This window comes from Triturus cristatus, chromosome 1_2, assembly GCF_964204655.1.
Source record: "Triturus cristatus chromosome 1_2, aTriCri1.1, whole genome shotgun sequence".
Taxonomy (NCBI): Eukaryota; Metazoa; Chordata; class Amphibia; order Caudata; family Salamandridae; genus Triturus; species Triturus cristatus.
In genome coordinates, this window is record NC_140580.1 from 988,409,439 (window position 1) to 988,424,722 (window position 15,284).

Consider the following 15,284-nt stretch of genomic DNA (forward strand, 5'->3'; position numbering starts at 1 on the left):
AGTTTAGTTGTTTTGGGGCCTATTTTCAAAGGCAAATAAGAGCACTACAGAAACACTTGATACATGCTCTTGTATTCCTTTGTGAATAGGTCTATGCGCATTGGCTGCAGAGGGATGAGCGCGGTAGGTGTGTTGCTGTACATTTTCAATCCTTTGGGGCCTGGAGACTATAGCGCAGAACAGTGATGAGCATGGCTGCCCATGGCATAGATCATTCTGCAGACATTCAACAATTCAGGGGCATTATAAATGCTTGTCATGATCCATTTGGAGGTTATTGTTGCCAGTTCTCTGCATCACACAATCAATGTTTTCTCCTGTTTCCTGTGATAGGTGTCCTTTCCGCCAGTGTTGTAGACTCTACCTTTGGAACACACCACCTGGTGTGGTATGTGCAAGGCGGGCACAACACAAACTGGACCCATGTGTCTATCCCACTTGGAGAAAGACTGACGCCGTACCAGGTAAAGAATGGATCTTCTGATAATGGGCCCCTAGATGGCCACTGCTTACAGATACCTTTTATGTGGACTAGTTTCCCAAAATGTCAAACTAAGACACCTAGTTGACCAAATATAGTTACAGCTTCGAATGTACTATCCATGATCGGAGACTGCAAGTGGCCATGATTCGTGGTGTTGTTTCTTGTCCAGGTTCTCTGTGTTTAGAATTATCTCCTAGACTCAAGGCCGTCCATGTTGTTTGCACATGTTTTAGAAACTTTAATAAGCTGGCCACATTTTTAGAAAGGTCCGTGATTTCATATTCTCAATTCTAGCACCAGGGTTGAATAACAGATCGAGGTAAGACACCCTAGCCCTCAGCCACCCTCAACAGACCAGATCTCACCTCATCAACTCAGTCTTGCATGCCTTGTATGCTCCTCACCCTCATGCGTCTTCCTGTTACCACACAGCCTTAACACTGCTTTCTCATACATGGTGAACCTTTCCTTAAATGCAATGCCTCTTTTAAACATGAGTGTTTCTGTTCTCGCATTTTGTTTTATAAATCATTTTCATATACTTGCCTGGCATGTTAAATATCCATCACCCTGGTGTAAAGTGTACTTTGTACTGAGCGCTGCCCTGGCAGCATTTGTGCCAGTCTCCCACTCCTTCCCTATACCCATCTGCACTCCTCAGCCCCTCCCTAATGCTCTGATCTGCTTTATCATCCTCCCCCTTCCTTTCTCCACGTGCAGCATCCCTGTTCAGTTTTAGATCACACTCTTGACTAGAATGTCCTGAAAATCACTGCACTCACTAGTATAACTTTTTTATTTACTTTTGGACTTTTCTGGAAGTGAATAGTCTAGCACCGTTTATGACATATTATTTTTCGTAGCTGTTCTGTAGAATAGATGGCATTTAGCATGTTTACAATGATTTTTTATAATGTCTACAACTTGTGTTAAAACGTAAATATGAGTATTTTATGGATTTATTGCAGCCCGTTTTGTCGCTTGTATTGTGAGTGTGAAAAGAGCCTCACACTGCAGTGATAATCTACCTCCTAGTTAGGCAATCGTTCCTTCTCTGAAAAAAACGTGCTAGTGACCGACAGGTAACCTCTAGAGTAGTCTAGAGTCAAGAGATAATCAGTATTTGTCCCAAACCAATTTACAAAAAAATATTACAAATATTTTAAAATTGGGTAAATCAGTTCGTAGTTATAGATTTTTGACGAAGTTTATTTGATTATGAGTTCAGCATGAAAGTTAGTGGAATTCTCTCTACGCGTTATCAACGAGTGGCCCCGGGTGCACATTCCAGGCTTGTTCTAAATGCTCATTTAAAGGCACCAGTCTTTACAGTCAGCCTGACTAAGGTAAGGTGGGTGGATGTCCGTGCACTGTCCTCCTTCCCTGACCACGCCTAAATTTACTAGTATTTTAATCCCTTACAGTCAAAACCTTTCAAAGTGAGTGGACAGTCACGAGGTTTCCAAAAATGTCTCAACCCTTCACTCATGCTAATGGCTACAGAAGGATCCATGTCACGGGCTACCTGCATTTAATACCTCCCGGTAAAGGGAGAACATGCCTGGACCAGTTTGGTTGCCTATGACCCCACAACCCCTAACAAAGCAGATTTCAGCCATGTATTTCCTTCCCAATCCTCAGCTCATTTGTGCCTTCTTTGAAGTTAGCCAATCAAGTTGCCCAACACATTCCTTTGCAATATCATCTTCCTGTGTGCCTCCCTCCCACCTTCTTTCAGGAGTGTAGCTTCAGGGGAGCTGTTGGGTGTGATACCCCGAAATAAATGCATTCTTGGCTTAGTAGTTGGTTCTGAGGGCCCTGAGTCGGGTTTGCTATATCTGTATTGGTTTTTCTCGTTGCCCTGATTTCAGTAAGAGGTTTTGACTAGTTAATTTTTTTGGGCCAGGAACCTAAATATACAGTGATCAGTTTCCAAAAACAGTTGTAAATTTGTACCCTTAGAAGTCTTTTAATAGATGTATATTTATTACTTTTTTTAATTCACAAACATTAGCAGTAGTAAGATTGGAAAGTTGCCCTGGTCTCAGATTTCCAGGTATACTTCTGGCAATTAAATACCCAGAAGATGAGGAAACGAATGGTTGCAAGTAGTTTAACCACTAACATTGGTAGGAACTGCTGTCATGGCAATTTCTGTCAATGTAAAAAAAAAGTTTGACGGACAGCTTCATCACACATGATGACCAGCCGTCTAACTTTTCCAAAGTTTATTTTGAAAAACAAACTGGTTAAGCAGGAGTTTGTTTAAAAAAAGATAATGTCCCCCGTACACCATGGGAGTTTCCTTCCATTGTGTGGGAGTAATTTTTTATTTTTTTTATTTACTGTCCCCCAATGGCAGGAAATACCGGGCAGTGACAGTTAAAGAAAGCAATCCGACTATCCACTAGAAATAGTTTGGATGTTTGGATGACTTATCCCTGATGGCTCCTACTCCATGGGGCTATCGGAGGAAGTTTTACACCCACAGAGTAAATTATACTTCATTTGTGTAAAACTTGCAGTTCACTCAACTTATCTAATCGGGCAGGTAGACTTGAGTTTGACAGAGAAGATACTCTGTCACTGTTGTGTTAAAATACCCTGGCCTCCAAATTCTAAATAAGCCCCAGGGTCCCACCTAATGCAAAGCAGGACGGACTCTGATCATCATTGGAACAGTTCATCTGAAACCTTGGTTATCCCATCCAATCACACTGCAGCCCAATGCTTTTTAGGTGGGAAATTTGAGATTCAGCTCCCCCGCCCCTGAATCTCACTGACTCAGCGACACCCCTGCCTCCGTCCAGGACCCGTTTAAGGGATGTGGAGAGGCGATCCTCTCCTCCACTCCATGAGCAAGCCTACTCTCTGATTTCCTCAATGAAAAGTACATGGAAGTGTTTGTCCCTGAAGCTGAGTCAGAAACGTTATACGAATTCCTACCCAAACCTTCTGCATGTTACAATAAAATTACCCTACCTCATGGGGATTCCTGTTAGTTAAAGGGAACAAATCTATCTGCATCGGTGTGCTCACTCCCTTGGCGATGCTCCACAGTGAAATCCATTTCTAGCACACAACCATCTGCTAATGTGTGCTAGTGGTGGGTCCTGTCTCTCTTTATTTATCTGAGATAGAATCTCCTTGATGCCATGCTCCAAAGCACCTGTCTGCATAACAAGCTCCTTGCTTTAGCCTAATGCTCTGAGCACTTGTGCCGTGCATAAGACCTCCTTCTTAGTGCCAAACACCTCAGTCCACTGAACTACTGTGAGCTGCGTTGTAGAAGTCAGCTCAGTCAATGCTCCTGTACCCTTTCACAAATCTTCTGTAGCTCCTAAAAAGCTCTCATTTGAGTTTGAGTCTTGGGTGTCTCTTGAGGTGAAATGACTCACCTGTGCCTATCTGGCGAACAAGGCAGCACAGATCCTGTTTGTTTTTGTATGTGGTATTAGTAGGATGATCGTCTAGCTGAAGGCAGCAGAGCACTATAAACATACAGGACACAGTTGACCAACCTTTGGAAGGCAGCAGGTTCATATTTTAGCCCATCAGGCAATACCTTAAACTGAAAGCGACTCTCTGGCATTGAAGTTGCAGACTTCTTCTTTCCACACTCTGGCACGGTAAGTACTGTGGTGCCAAATCAAAGGCACTCGGAAGCTTTGAAGCTCCTAACTTGCCAATGAGCTTGTCAGCTCAAGGTATGGCAGTGCGCTTCATTCTTGGTAACAGAGGTGAAGCCACATATTCTACAAACATTCCATGGTGACATTTCGAACCAGAATCACGAGAATGGCAGGAAGACTCCAATAGGGTTTAATCATCCCCAGGGTCAACATTTTAGAAACCTCCTCCTTAATATTAGCCCCTACTTTTTCTGCATCTCTAAATTTTGCTTTTAACAGGTCTCTTGTGTTGATGTATAATGCACTTCCCTGTTCTAAACCTTTCTAGTGCTGCCCATATTGTCCTTCTTGAGATCAGACCACTGCCCATCTTCAAACAGCCTCCCATCTAAAGCTCTTCCATTTCTTCAAGGAGGTTCATGGAGCTTTCCCTCCCCCTCCATTGTGACGTAAGCAGTATCTTGTAAACAGTACACATAAGGCCTTTGGGCTTTGAGTTTTTCTAAAGTTGAAACCGCTCACTTTCCTGAAACTCAAAGTCTTTTTATCAGCACTCAAATGACGTGAGGGTTATTTTGACAACATAGTTGACATTGATCTGCGGCCATTGATTTCCCAGTGACTATTGATGCCAGGAATGGACAAAAATCTGGGGATTAGCAGCAAAATAAGCCAGCTGACATGTAGCACTGTAGCGGCGTCATGGAGTCTTGGGCATGTCATATTTTTTAGATAGTTACCGAAAATGACTGTTTGTTTTCTCCACTGCAAAATTATATATACATTAGGACGGTATAGAAAGGGTTTATAAAACTGCTGCACCAATGTTCCTCATTATGAAGCACACACATGGTCCAATACGTTTTCGAAAGCCGGTCAACGCTGATGACGCTCAATACGGACAGTTTTGAGTAATATTTTCTGTAATGTACATCATAGAGATGCCCGTGTCAAAAACGTGTCCCAAAATGACATTTTCGAAGAAGAAATCTTTAGCCTAACCTCATGTGTTCAAGAAATTGGATGTGTGCCCCAGACGGCTGTTCGAAATGTTGGTGAACTCTAGTCATAGACTTCCAAAGTCCTGGAACTTTCAGTGGATGAAGCTGAGAGTGCATAGTGTGTACCCTCATGCTTAGCTCCCAGTTTACATGATGATGGTGCAATGGCAGAACACTTTTCAGAGACCACAATGAAATTGAATTTTTATTAGGATCTTCGACTTGTTCTCACCCGAAACAATACCTCGAAGATTGACGGCGTTTCTTTGCACCTCATCAACAAGGAGAGACTGGCAACCGGGCTAGTGCTGTAGTCGAAAGAGAGAAGAACCTTAGGAAGTAGTTTTAAAAGGAACACATCATGGCAGGACCAATCAGAGCAGCAGCCTTGCGAATCTAAAATACTTCACGATTTATGTATGACTGGTCTCTCTGGAATGGGATAGTGGGCAGGCAAAATTGAACGGAATGCAGCCCCAGTAGTTATCAGTGGCTGGGAATAATTCAAGCATTCTACCCATCACTTTTTTGTTTTTCTAATGGTGTGACACTATGTGCCGTGGATATTATGCGCATATGCCTAGACTTGTGTTCAGTTCTCCCCGTGCCATAGGCCTCAAGCTACACCTCACCGTAAATGCTCCAACAGGCTGAACATGGTCTGGGGTTGCTTGTTTTCCCATGTAGGGGCGAATTGGCCAGACAGGAACATCTAAACTGTTCCTAATGAAGAAGGATCACAAATGCTATAGTGGTAAAAATGATGGAATGGAATACAGCCCTGAGCAATTGCCAGTGACTGAGATTAATTCAAGAATGACACCCATTACTTTTGTTCTTATATTTGAAATAGGCATCTAGACATAGCCAGCAAAATCAAATTTAACAGAGGGAGTGTATCATATTGTATCCATTTCCAAATCGGATTTTATGAAAGAGCTGGTCAAATCTGGCTGGGCTTGTAAAGGCCACTAATACAGCACCCATAATCAGCTGTATAATGATTTGGAATAGAGCAAATAAGAATAGATGGCCTTTTGTGAAGTGAATTTACAATCCACTGAGGGGACTGCCTTATCTATGGCACCTGTGGGTTCAGCTACTCTTCTGGACTGTAATCCTACCCCTTGATTTAGGCTTGGGCATAATGTCAATTACACTAAAAAAATTGCGAAATTATTAAAAAACTTGCATTACATACTTTTGCCTAACTTTTGTTTATAAGAACACACATTTAGTGTACAAATGTCTTTTAAGATGTCAGTAGGAAACTGGTATACATAGAAATAGTGTCTCTGAGAAAAGATCTTCTACTTAAACTGGTCTCCTGCCCGTACCGCGCTAAACGTTTATATGAAAGGTGCATGCTCTCTCAAAAAAATAATGCGCGATAACAGTGAACCATATTTTGACCAAAAGTATAATTTTAGGAAATTGTCATAGACTTTTATTAAATATTCATGGAATTATGAGAAATTTCGTAATTTTTTGTTGCTATTTCCCACTCCCCTTTTTCAGGAAGAGTGAGTGCTACAACTCCCAGCATGATCCTTGACCTGTACCACTAGTCAAGGCTGGGCTTATAAAGGAGAAAGAACCATTCACCCTGGGACTGGTATTGCCCATAAAGCATCCTTCTGTAGGAGAGATGACAGAAGAGGGCCCTGGCTTCATGGAGCGGCCAGGATAGCCTAGCACATGAAGTTTTGTAAGGACAGGAAGGGTGTGGCTGTTGCTTAGGATTTGCCTCTAGAGTCGGATAATGATCCCTCAGAATTCTTGAAGAATAGAGGTGGGTTAAATCACCCTCATTTCATTTGGTTTTTTAGGCCTCACTGTAATCTGCTATAAAGACAGGGTAAGCTCATGATGGTGCTCAGTCCCTCACTGTACTGTAGACTCTGCTTCATGCAGAACAGCCATCTGTCCAGAGCTCGCTCTCTTCTCCTGCTGGTGAACCAGGAGTGAAGATCTGAATGGCGGTACTACTAACTTCTGCTTTGCAGATCATCTTAGTGTGTCTCCTTCTGGACAGACTTTTTTTGTAATTCATTTCTGTACACAGGCGTACGGCCTCTGTCCAGGAAACGCATTGTACGCCACTTCGCCACTACATTGTGTCATCCACACTAGCTGACCCAAACCTTCTCCACAGCGGTCTGCTTCTTTGACCCACTGGACAAGTAAGATTACTATACTTTCCTCCTGATGCCAGACGGGTCCCAGGTAGAATTCTACATTAACCATCTAAGCCGACAAGGATTGGAATATATAGAGTGAGTTTCCCAAGAGACAATCAGACTTTGCCGGAGGGAATCTGAATTTCTGGCATTGTTGATAACTTCTGGAAGGGCGCTGCACCAGCGCATCCTTTGTCCTTGCAAACAGATGTTTTATTTCCTTGTAAATCTTGGACCACTGCTGTTAGTGGTCCCCTTGTTTCTATTGTACCCCACCTTGCAGATGCCTCATCAGCCGCTAGGTCCAGCAAAGTGAACCATTCCCCACTCCTTTACTGGGTCTTCTGTGGCCTGGTCAATGCAGTGTGTCCGACTCACCTTGGCTGCACTTTCTTTTCTCGGCTTAGAACCAGGCTGTTCCTCTCACCTTTTGCTGCTGCCCTCTATGGATTCAGTCAGAGGTAGCGGTACTGAACTGTGCACCTTACTTCTAATGCATTTGTTACCACAGGGTGCTTGGTCTTTAATTCAAAGGCCCCATCTATGATGTCCAACATGTCTGAACACTGGGGGAGGCAGTGCACTCCTAGGAAGGACCCACGTAGCTAGGGCCCCATAGTCGACTTGTGCACTGTTTACTGCAAATGCTCTGTTGCACTAACCATTTCCTTCCTGCAAATTGAGATAATAAACCTTGTTTTTTGTTTCTTGCAAGCTTTGTCTATTAGGTGTGTCTTACCTTGTTCTCTTGGTTTAGTCATGAGGATTGTAGCATACCAGGTGTCTTGTCGTTCAAGTGTCTGCTCTTTTGAGTGATTTGTCCCAAAATGTCCATGTCACTGAAGCAAACGTTTCTTTGTAGTCAGACTTACTCTCTTAAAGCATCCTACAACATGGCTGGGAGCTCCGAAGAACTCTCCTGAAGATGCAGTTCTTTCTGTTCCTTACTTCACTTCTCAGGACGCCTGTTCCTCACTGTGCCCAAGCACTCCCCAAGTGGTGACACTGTCTATACTCCTATTTGTCTCTGAATGACCAGAAACCTGCAAGCCTACACTATAATTGTTTTCAACAAAAATGAACTTGGCTCTCCTTTGCAGATCACGTGACCCTCAGCACTAATCTAAACTATTCACTCTCTTGTGAGGGCCATGAGGCTCAGGTTCCATAGCAGCTAAGGACAGACATTATTTTGTTTCATGTATTTTTGTGTTAAAGTGAAAAAAACATGCTCGGCCCCTTCAAATAAACAAGTTGATTACTGAAGAGTGTTGTGAATTGGATTGGATGCACTCAGGTAATCCTATGGATCGGAAATGGGGTAAAAAATAGCATAAGCATTTACATGTGTGGTCTGTAGTGTATTTCTGTTGATGGGTCTGGAAGCTTGAGGGAATATGCATGGATGAGACAAATTGTTGCTGGTCCTGCAAGAAGAGCACATGAATGGAGTGTGGGAGGGTGCACCTCACGTTTTCTTATTCTGTCTTGCAATAGGTCATGATCCGTGGCTGGGCGCATCTAAATGAAGACAACAAACAAAGCCCTGGTGTTAAAAACATCCAGTTTGTGGACTGCGAGCTGAGCACAACTAATGCAAGAAGTAGGTGTTCCTCACACCCCATTGTTAGCACAATAGCATCCCCGCCATACATCGGTCATGGTCCCTGTATGTTACTTTCTAGAGCGTGGGCACATAAAAATTCCCAAAAATGCATTTTTCTTTGAATTTAGCCACCAGCATGTCCACCAAACTTTATTGTTCAGACATAAACAGTACTCAGCTAAAAGTTATGTACCGTTTCCTTTGCTTAACTGTCATTTCTTGGTTTCAACAGAAGTACGCACTTAACAAATACACCACAGTGTGACACAATAATATCATACGCTTCATTTGCTCCACCAGAGGGACTTTAAACTCTTTCATTTATTTTACTGCATAGATAGGTTAATAGCTTTTTTTTTATATCAGTTTTAATCACTGTATGTAGACTTAAATACAAAGATAGACAACTAGCTGGTTAACAATTACAGCCTGGATGCCTTGGCCAGCGCCAGGTTACAACAACGATAAGGAAGTCAATGCCAGTAGATAGAAACAACATGGTCATCTGATCCATTGGAAGGCCTCCAGCATTAGATCAGTGGTGGCCAAAATTGTAATTATAGGGCATTGGCAGGCAACAAACTTGATATCCAGGTCTGGACCTCAGCGCCGCCTTCGACACGGTAAGTCATCATCTGCTGCTGTCTCGACTCCGGAACATCGGGGTAACTGGGAAAGCCATGGAGTGGTTGAGATCTTTTCTCGAGGAAAGATATTTTCAGGTGTTTGAGGGTAACAACTGCTCTCGCCTGTTAGCGTTACAGTGTGGGGTACCACAGGGGTCGTCCCTTAGCCCCACACTGTTTAATGTCTACATGGCCCCATTGGCGGACCTAGTTGCTCCGTTTGGCATCCAGTTAATAAGCTACGCGGATGACACCCAGCTGGTGTTTTCCTTGCAACAAACAGATGCTCCCCCGAACAATCTGGCTAATTGTTTGGAGGTGGTAGTAAACTGGATGAATTTGTCTCAGCTCAGACTTAACGGAGGAAAAACCGAGCTGATGCTCTTAGGAAAGCAGGATATCCCTGACAGTCTAGCTTGGCCCACTTGTATGGGTGCCATACCACCACCCAAACCAGAAATAAAAAGTTTAGGCTTCTGGCTCGACAACGCGTTGTCCTTCGAAACACAAGCCAGAAAGACCTCTGCAGTTTGTCATGGGATACTCAAATCCCTGCGCAAAATCCTGCCCCAACTCCCTGAAAAAGCAAAGAAGACCATAGTTCAATCCTTGGTTTTATCACGAATTGACTACGGGAATGCTATATACCTTGGGGCACCGGCATCCACTTTTAAAACCTTACAAGTGGCTCAGAACTATGCCGCCAGGATTTTGACTGGAACTAGTCGATATATGTCGGCGAAGCCAGCTCTAAGATCACTCCATTGGCTCCCTGTGAAGGAACAGGTGCGATTTAAATCCCTATGCATCACATACAAGATCATGCATGGAGAAGGCCCTTCCATATTGGAAAATATGATAAGTCCCTATAAGCCCCAACTTAATCTCCGCTCGAGTGACCACAACCTGGCAATCATTCCCAGGATAAAGCGAGCCCGCTTGGGCGGCCGGCTCTTTTCTCTGCAAGCAGCAAGAGAATGGAATGCCCTCCCATGCAACTTGAGGCAGGAACAGACCTTCCTTCAGTTTAGGAAGAAACTCAAAACCTTCCTATTCCCCAGAAATTAGCTTGCAGTAGGAATGTAGATCGGACTAGCCCAGGGTCACCGTTGCCAAGAGCGCTGGGATGCCTACGGGTAGCCATGCGCTATATAAGTGATTTTACAATTACAATTACAATTTCTAGGTCACAGTATTTGAGTAAGCTACAACCTAGACACTTGAATCAATGATAATTCGCAAAATGGATATATGTGTCAATTTCAGGCTACATCGCCCTGCGTTAATTGACTTGGCTCTTCATTTACAATTTCCTTAACCCATGGTCTTTCACAGAGGCTATACTCACATGCCTCACACTTTATCACTTATGCTGACCCCAATGACTGATGGTTCTTTTTAGATTTTCTGGTCCCTCCTGCTTTTGTTGACCACAGTTGAACATCCTTTATAGATCAAAACACTTGCTACCCTTGAAGCATATTGATCAGCATTGGGCTTGTTTTCATCTTACCTCACCTATCACTTCTCCTCCATGGTCTGGTGCTCCTTGCTCGCTCCATAAGTTCGGACATCCTTAAAGATTCCATCTTGATGACTTTCCCTCTACACCATCTTAAATGACATTATCTCCTTAGTGTGCTTTTCTTACCCCATTCCCAACACTCTGGCCCTCCATCAATCCTTGCATGTCTGACTATCAATCTACAGTCCAACATTTCATGGTGCTCCACTCTCATTCTGCACTCCTCCAACATTTGAATTATTTCCCCACATCCATGCCATTTGGTATTCTGCCAGCTTCCATCTAAGTTCCCCTTAGCATCCTCTCTCCATTCACCTTTTTTACAACCTTGAAGTGCTTGTCAGTCCTGCCATCGCGCTAGATTGCTTTATACTCAACACAGACACCTCTGCCATGTTTCAGGTTTGGAACACTGGGAATCCCCTGTTTTTTCATTTAACCTCAGCTGCAAACAACGTCCTTGTAAAGCAGAATCTTTTACTGTGCCAGCCTTGTAGACCATCTTCCTTAGAATTCTTGATCCCCCCGGACAGATAACTAACTTTGCAACAACCAACATCTTCAGCATGCCTAGGCTCATACCTACTGGCACCGGATTGGCTGGTTGTCTGCTTAACAATGAGCCCTTTACAAACTACTCCCATAGGTCTGTAAAGTGATCCAAATAACTGTCCAAAGTACTGCTAAAATATTTGCTATTTACACTACCATCCAGAATTTGTACTTCTCTATCCAGAACTAATTGCTCTTCTAAATATCCTTGTGTCGCATCAAGAACCTAGTCCTTGAACATATTGGGACCCTTTTGGGAAATCACTGCCTGCAACCTGTGTGCCATCTCCTCCACTGGAACAACCTTAAAAAGAATCCTCATGATGAATGGGCACAAAAACAAATTAATTTATTTTTCTTACCCACATATCCAAATCTGTCATGGAACGAGTAATGTAATTATGGCTCAGTGAGTTGAAGTCTCACCTTCAAAACATTCAGGAATGGGTATAAAATAAAATTGGGTAATAGTAACACTTTTTAAGCGTGCTATTAAGTGATACATAAAAATGAGTTATTATTAAACAGATTGTAATTAAAATCAATAGCCATGTCTCATTCATGTAAGTGGTCTGGGGCCATTTAGGCTTAGGAAACCACTATACTATACAATACAAAACTATACAATAAGTGCAATAGTTTCCTGCCATTCCATTACCTTTATATGCATCCTATGAACACAACAATCTTCCTATGTACAGCATGCTCATATAAAGAACACTTATGTTACAAATTCTACTCAAATAATTGAACTACACAATTCAAAATAAGAAGTAAGCCAAAAACTAAATTCTTCAATATTAGGGCCAACAATGTTCTGCCATCTAAACATGTATATATGGTGGGCCAAAAACTACTTACAGTGTGACTCACAAACCTTATGTGAGTCAGGTTTTGTCCACATGGGGAAGAATAGGGGTGGGGTATGAGTTTATGATTCCATTCATTAGGCTAAATCTGGCTGTTTCTGCACCCATTCCTGTTTAAGGACATACACACCATGGATGCCCACTCTCCTCATTGCTATTTGCCATAGCTAAAGAACCACAAGCACATTTTCTATGTGAAGATCATAGTCAGAGGGAGATTACATTCTGAACGAGCAGGTTGTTTATACCACTATATGCAGATGATGTACGATGTTTGGAAAAAAAAATAATCTCTCATCAATCATCAGAGAATTTGTTCAGTTCAGTGGATTTTCGGGAATCACAATATATTGGGAACAATCAACCATATTACAACTATTGGATTCCACTGTCCAATATTACACCTTAATAGGGAGTATTAAGGTACACAGGAATATTGGAACTATTACATGTGAAAATTATGGTTCTGTAATAAAAGATAAAATTAAGAATTTGACAATGGATGAATCAGTCCCTATCTTTTATAATGCTTATGAAGATGGAGGTATTACCTAACTTAATAGATTTATTCATAAATATATAAAAAAAAAAAAATGGTGAATTCTTCAGGGAACTTAAAACTTTGATAATTACACCGGCATGAGCTGGTAAATCACCCAGTATTAAATGGGAAGCACTTATTCTGCCTACAAAGGGGGGTGGTTGCTGCACCCAATTGTCTTTTATACTGTTATTATATTGCTCAGGCGATGCATTTCCATGCTTGATATTTCCTTAAGCCACTTATGCCACATTTGGTGGTAGAAGAAGATATAGTGTGACCTTGCCTATTGGTCACATGTACGTAGAACTAGTGGCATGTACGGTATCGGCATGGAGCAGTCTTGCAGGGATGGCAGGGAAGTCTAGACTGCATGCACCTACATTAATACTCAAATCCAATCCATTGCTGACTTTATTGCTAGAAACCGAAGCACAAGACAACTTTAGAGAGTGAACTTTCAATACCTGTTAAAACTATACTCAGAAAGGAAATTCCTAGATAAGGACGCATTTATAAAGGAAGGCGGAACCTCCCCATTAGACATATTCCTGTATATTAGATTGAAGACTACCATGCAGGAGATATGCCTTCATTTAAGAAAGAGCCCCAATTATTAGAAACGTTGGTGTGATTGCTCTTTACCCCATCTCAAAGAAATCTTATAACACTGGAGCTCAATAGGGGATAGAGAGAGACACACATAGGGTGCATCACAAATGGAATGAGGATCTTAGTACCCCACTGACAGATACACAAAGGAAATGTTGTTGTAAACTTTCTAGAGAGATATCATTAAAAAAAGTAGACATTGACTGGTAAATTACGGATTTTTGTTGCAGGTTTTTCACACCCCAAAGAGCCTGAAATGGATATATGACGGAACCACGCATTCGGTTGTAACGCATGCCGCTACAACACACCCATTATAATGCGAATGCCATTTCCCCGCATAGAACAGATGCATGCTGGTTGTTGTGGTCCGAGTGGGTGTCTATACAATGATAGGGTCACTCCAAACACCTAGTGATGTCCCAAATCGTTGGTCACGGGCCACACACCAGCTCAGGTGCCCGACAGAATGCAAAAAAGTATTTTTGTCGGACCCCTTACTCAGGCAATACATATTACCTACTCTCTCCCCTTGTGCAGCAAAATAAAACCACGATGGTGATAAAAGCTGCCGGGGGGCTCTGCGTATTGCAGTCCAACTACAAACTTCCAAGATGCTGGTCTCACCCAGTGCTCCTAATCGAGAGGGTGTGTCATGAGTCAGCGACCCGCCTGCTGACAACACATAAAACAAACGCCTGATGCCAGGTAGGAAAGGCACGACACAACTCCGGGGTCTTTGAAAAAGAGGCTTTAGTGATGTTATCTCGCGTAGTGCTGGCAATCCATGAAACACTTGGGCAGACGCGTTTCAGCCTTCATTGGCTTTCTTCAGTGCCAGTTCCACGGGCTCCACACTCTCTCAGGGGGTTAGACAGGATGCAGGTGATGTTATAACCGCCCCTAGTCAGATGGTATCACACCCCTCTCCTCCAATTAGAGGTGCACTGTCATTACGCATTCACCCTCCCGAGCAGATGCATGCTGGTCGTTGTGGTCCGAGTGGGTGTCTATACAATGATAGGGTCACTCCAAACACCTAGTGATGTCCCAAATCGTTGGTCACGCGTGACACACCAGCTCAGGTGCCCGGCAGAATGCAAAAAAGTATTTTTGTCGGACCCCTTACTCAGGCAATACATATTGCCTCCTCTCTCCCCTTGTGCAGCAAAATAAAACCACAATGGTGATAAAAGCTGCCGGGGGGCTCTGCGTATTGCAGTCCAACTATACAAACTTCCAAGGTGCTGGTCTCACCCAGTGCTCCTAATCGAGAGGGTGTGTCGTGAGTCAGTGACCCGCCTGCTGACAATACATAAAACAAACGCCTGATCCCAGGTAGATAAGGCACGACACAACTCCGGGGTCTTTGAAAAAGAGGCTTTAATGATGTTATCTTGCGTAGTGCTGGCAGTCCATGAAACGCTTGGGCCGACGTGTTTCAGCCTTCATTGGCTTTCTTCAGTGCCAGTTCCACGGGCTCCACACTCTCTCAGGGGGATAGACAGGATGCAGATGATGTTATAACCGCCCCAAGTCAGATGGCATCACACCCCTCTCCTCCAATTAAAGGTGCACTTTCATTACGCATTCACCCTCCTGAGCAGATGCATGCTGGTCGTTGTGGTCCGAGTGGGTGTCTATACAATGATAGGG

General features: G+C 43.1%; 1 protein-coding gene across 1 annotated transcript in view; it reads left to right on the plus strand.

The window, feature by feature from the left end:
• The window catches only part of MAMDC4 (MAM domain containing 4), a 394,635-nt gene that overhangs the window by 198,016 nt on the left and 181,335 nt on the right, over positions 1–15,284 (plus strand). Inside the window, exons 15-16 of the mRNA XM_085611032.1 lie at positions 334–464; positions 8,795–8,900. Coding sequence (XP_085467158.1) covers positions 334–464; positions 8,795–8,900 — 237 coding nt within the window. The remainder of the gene's footprint in view (positions 1–333; positions 465–8,794; positions 8,901–15,284) is intronic.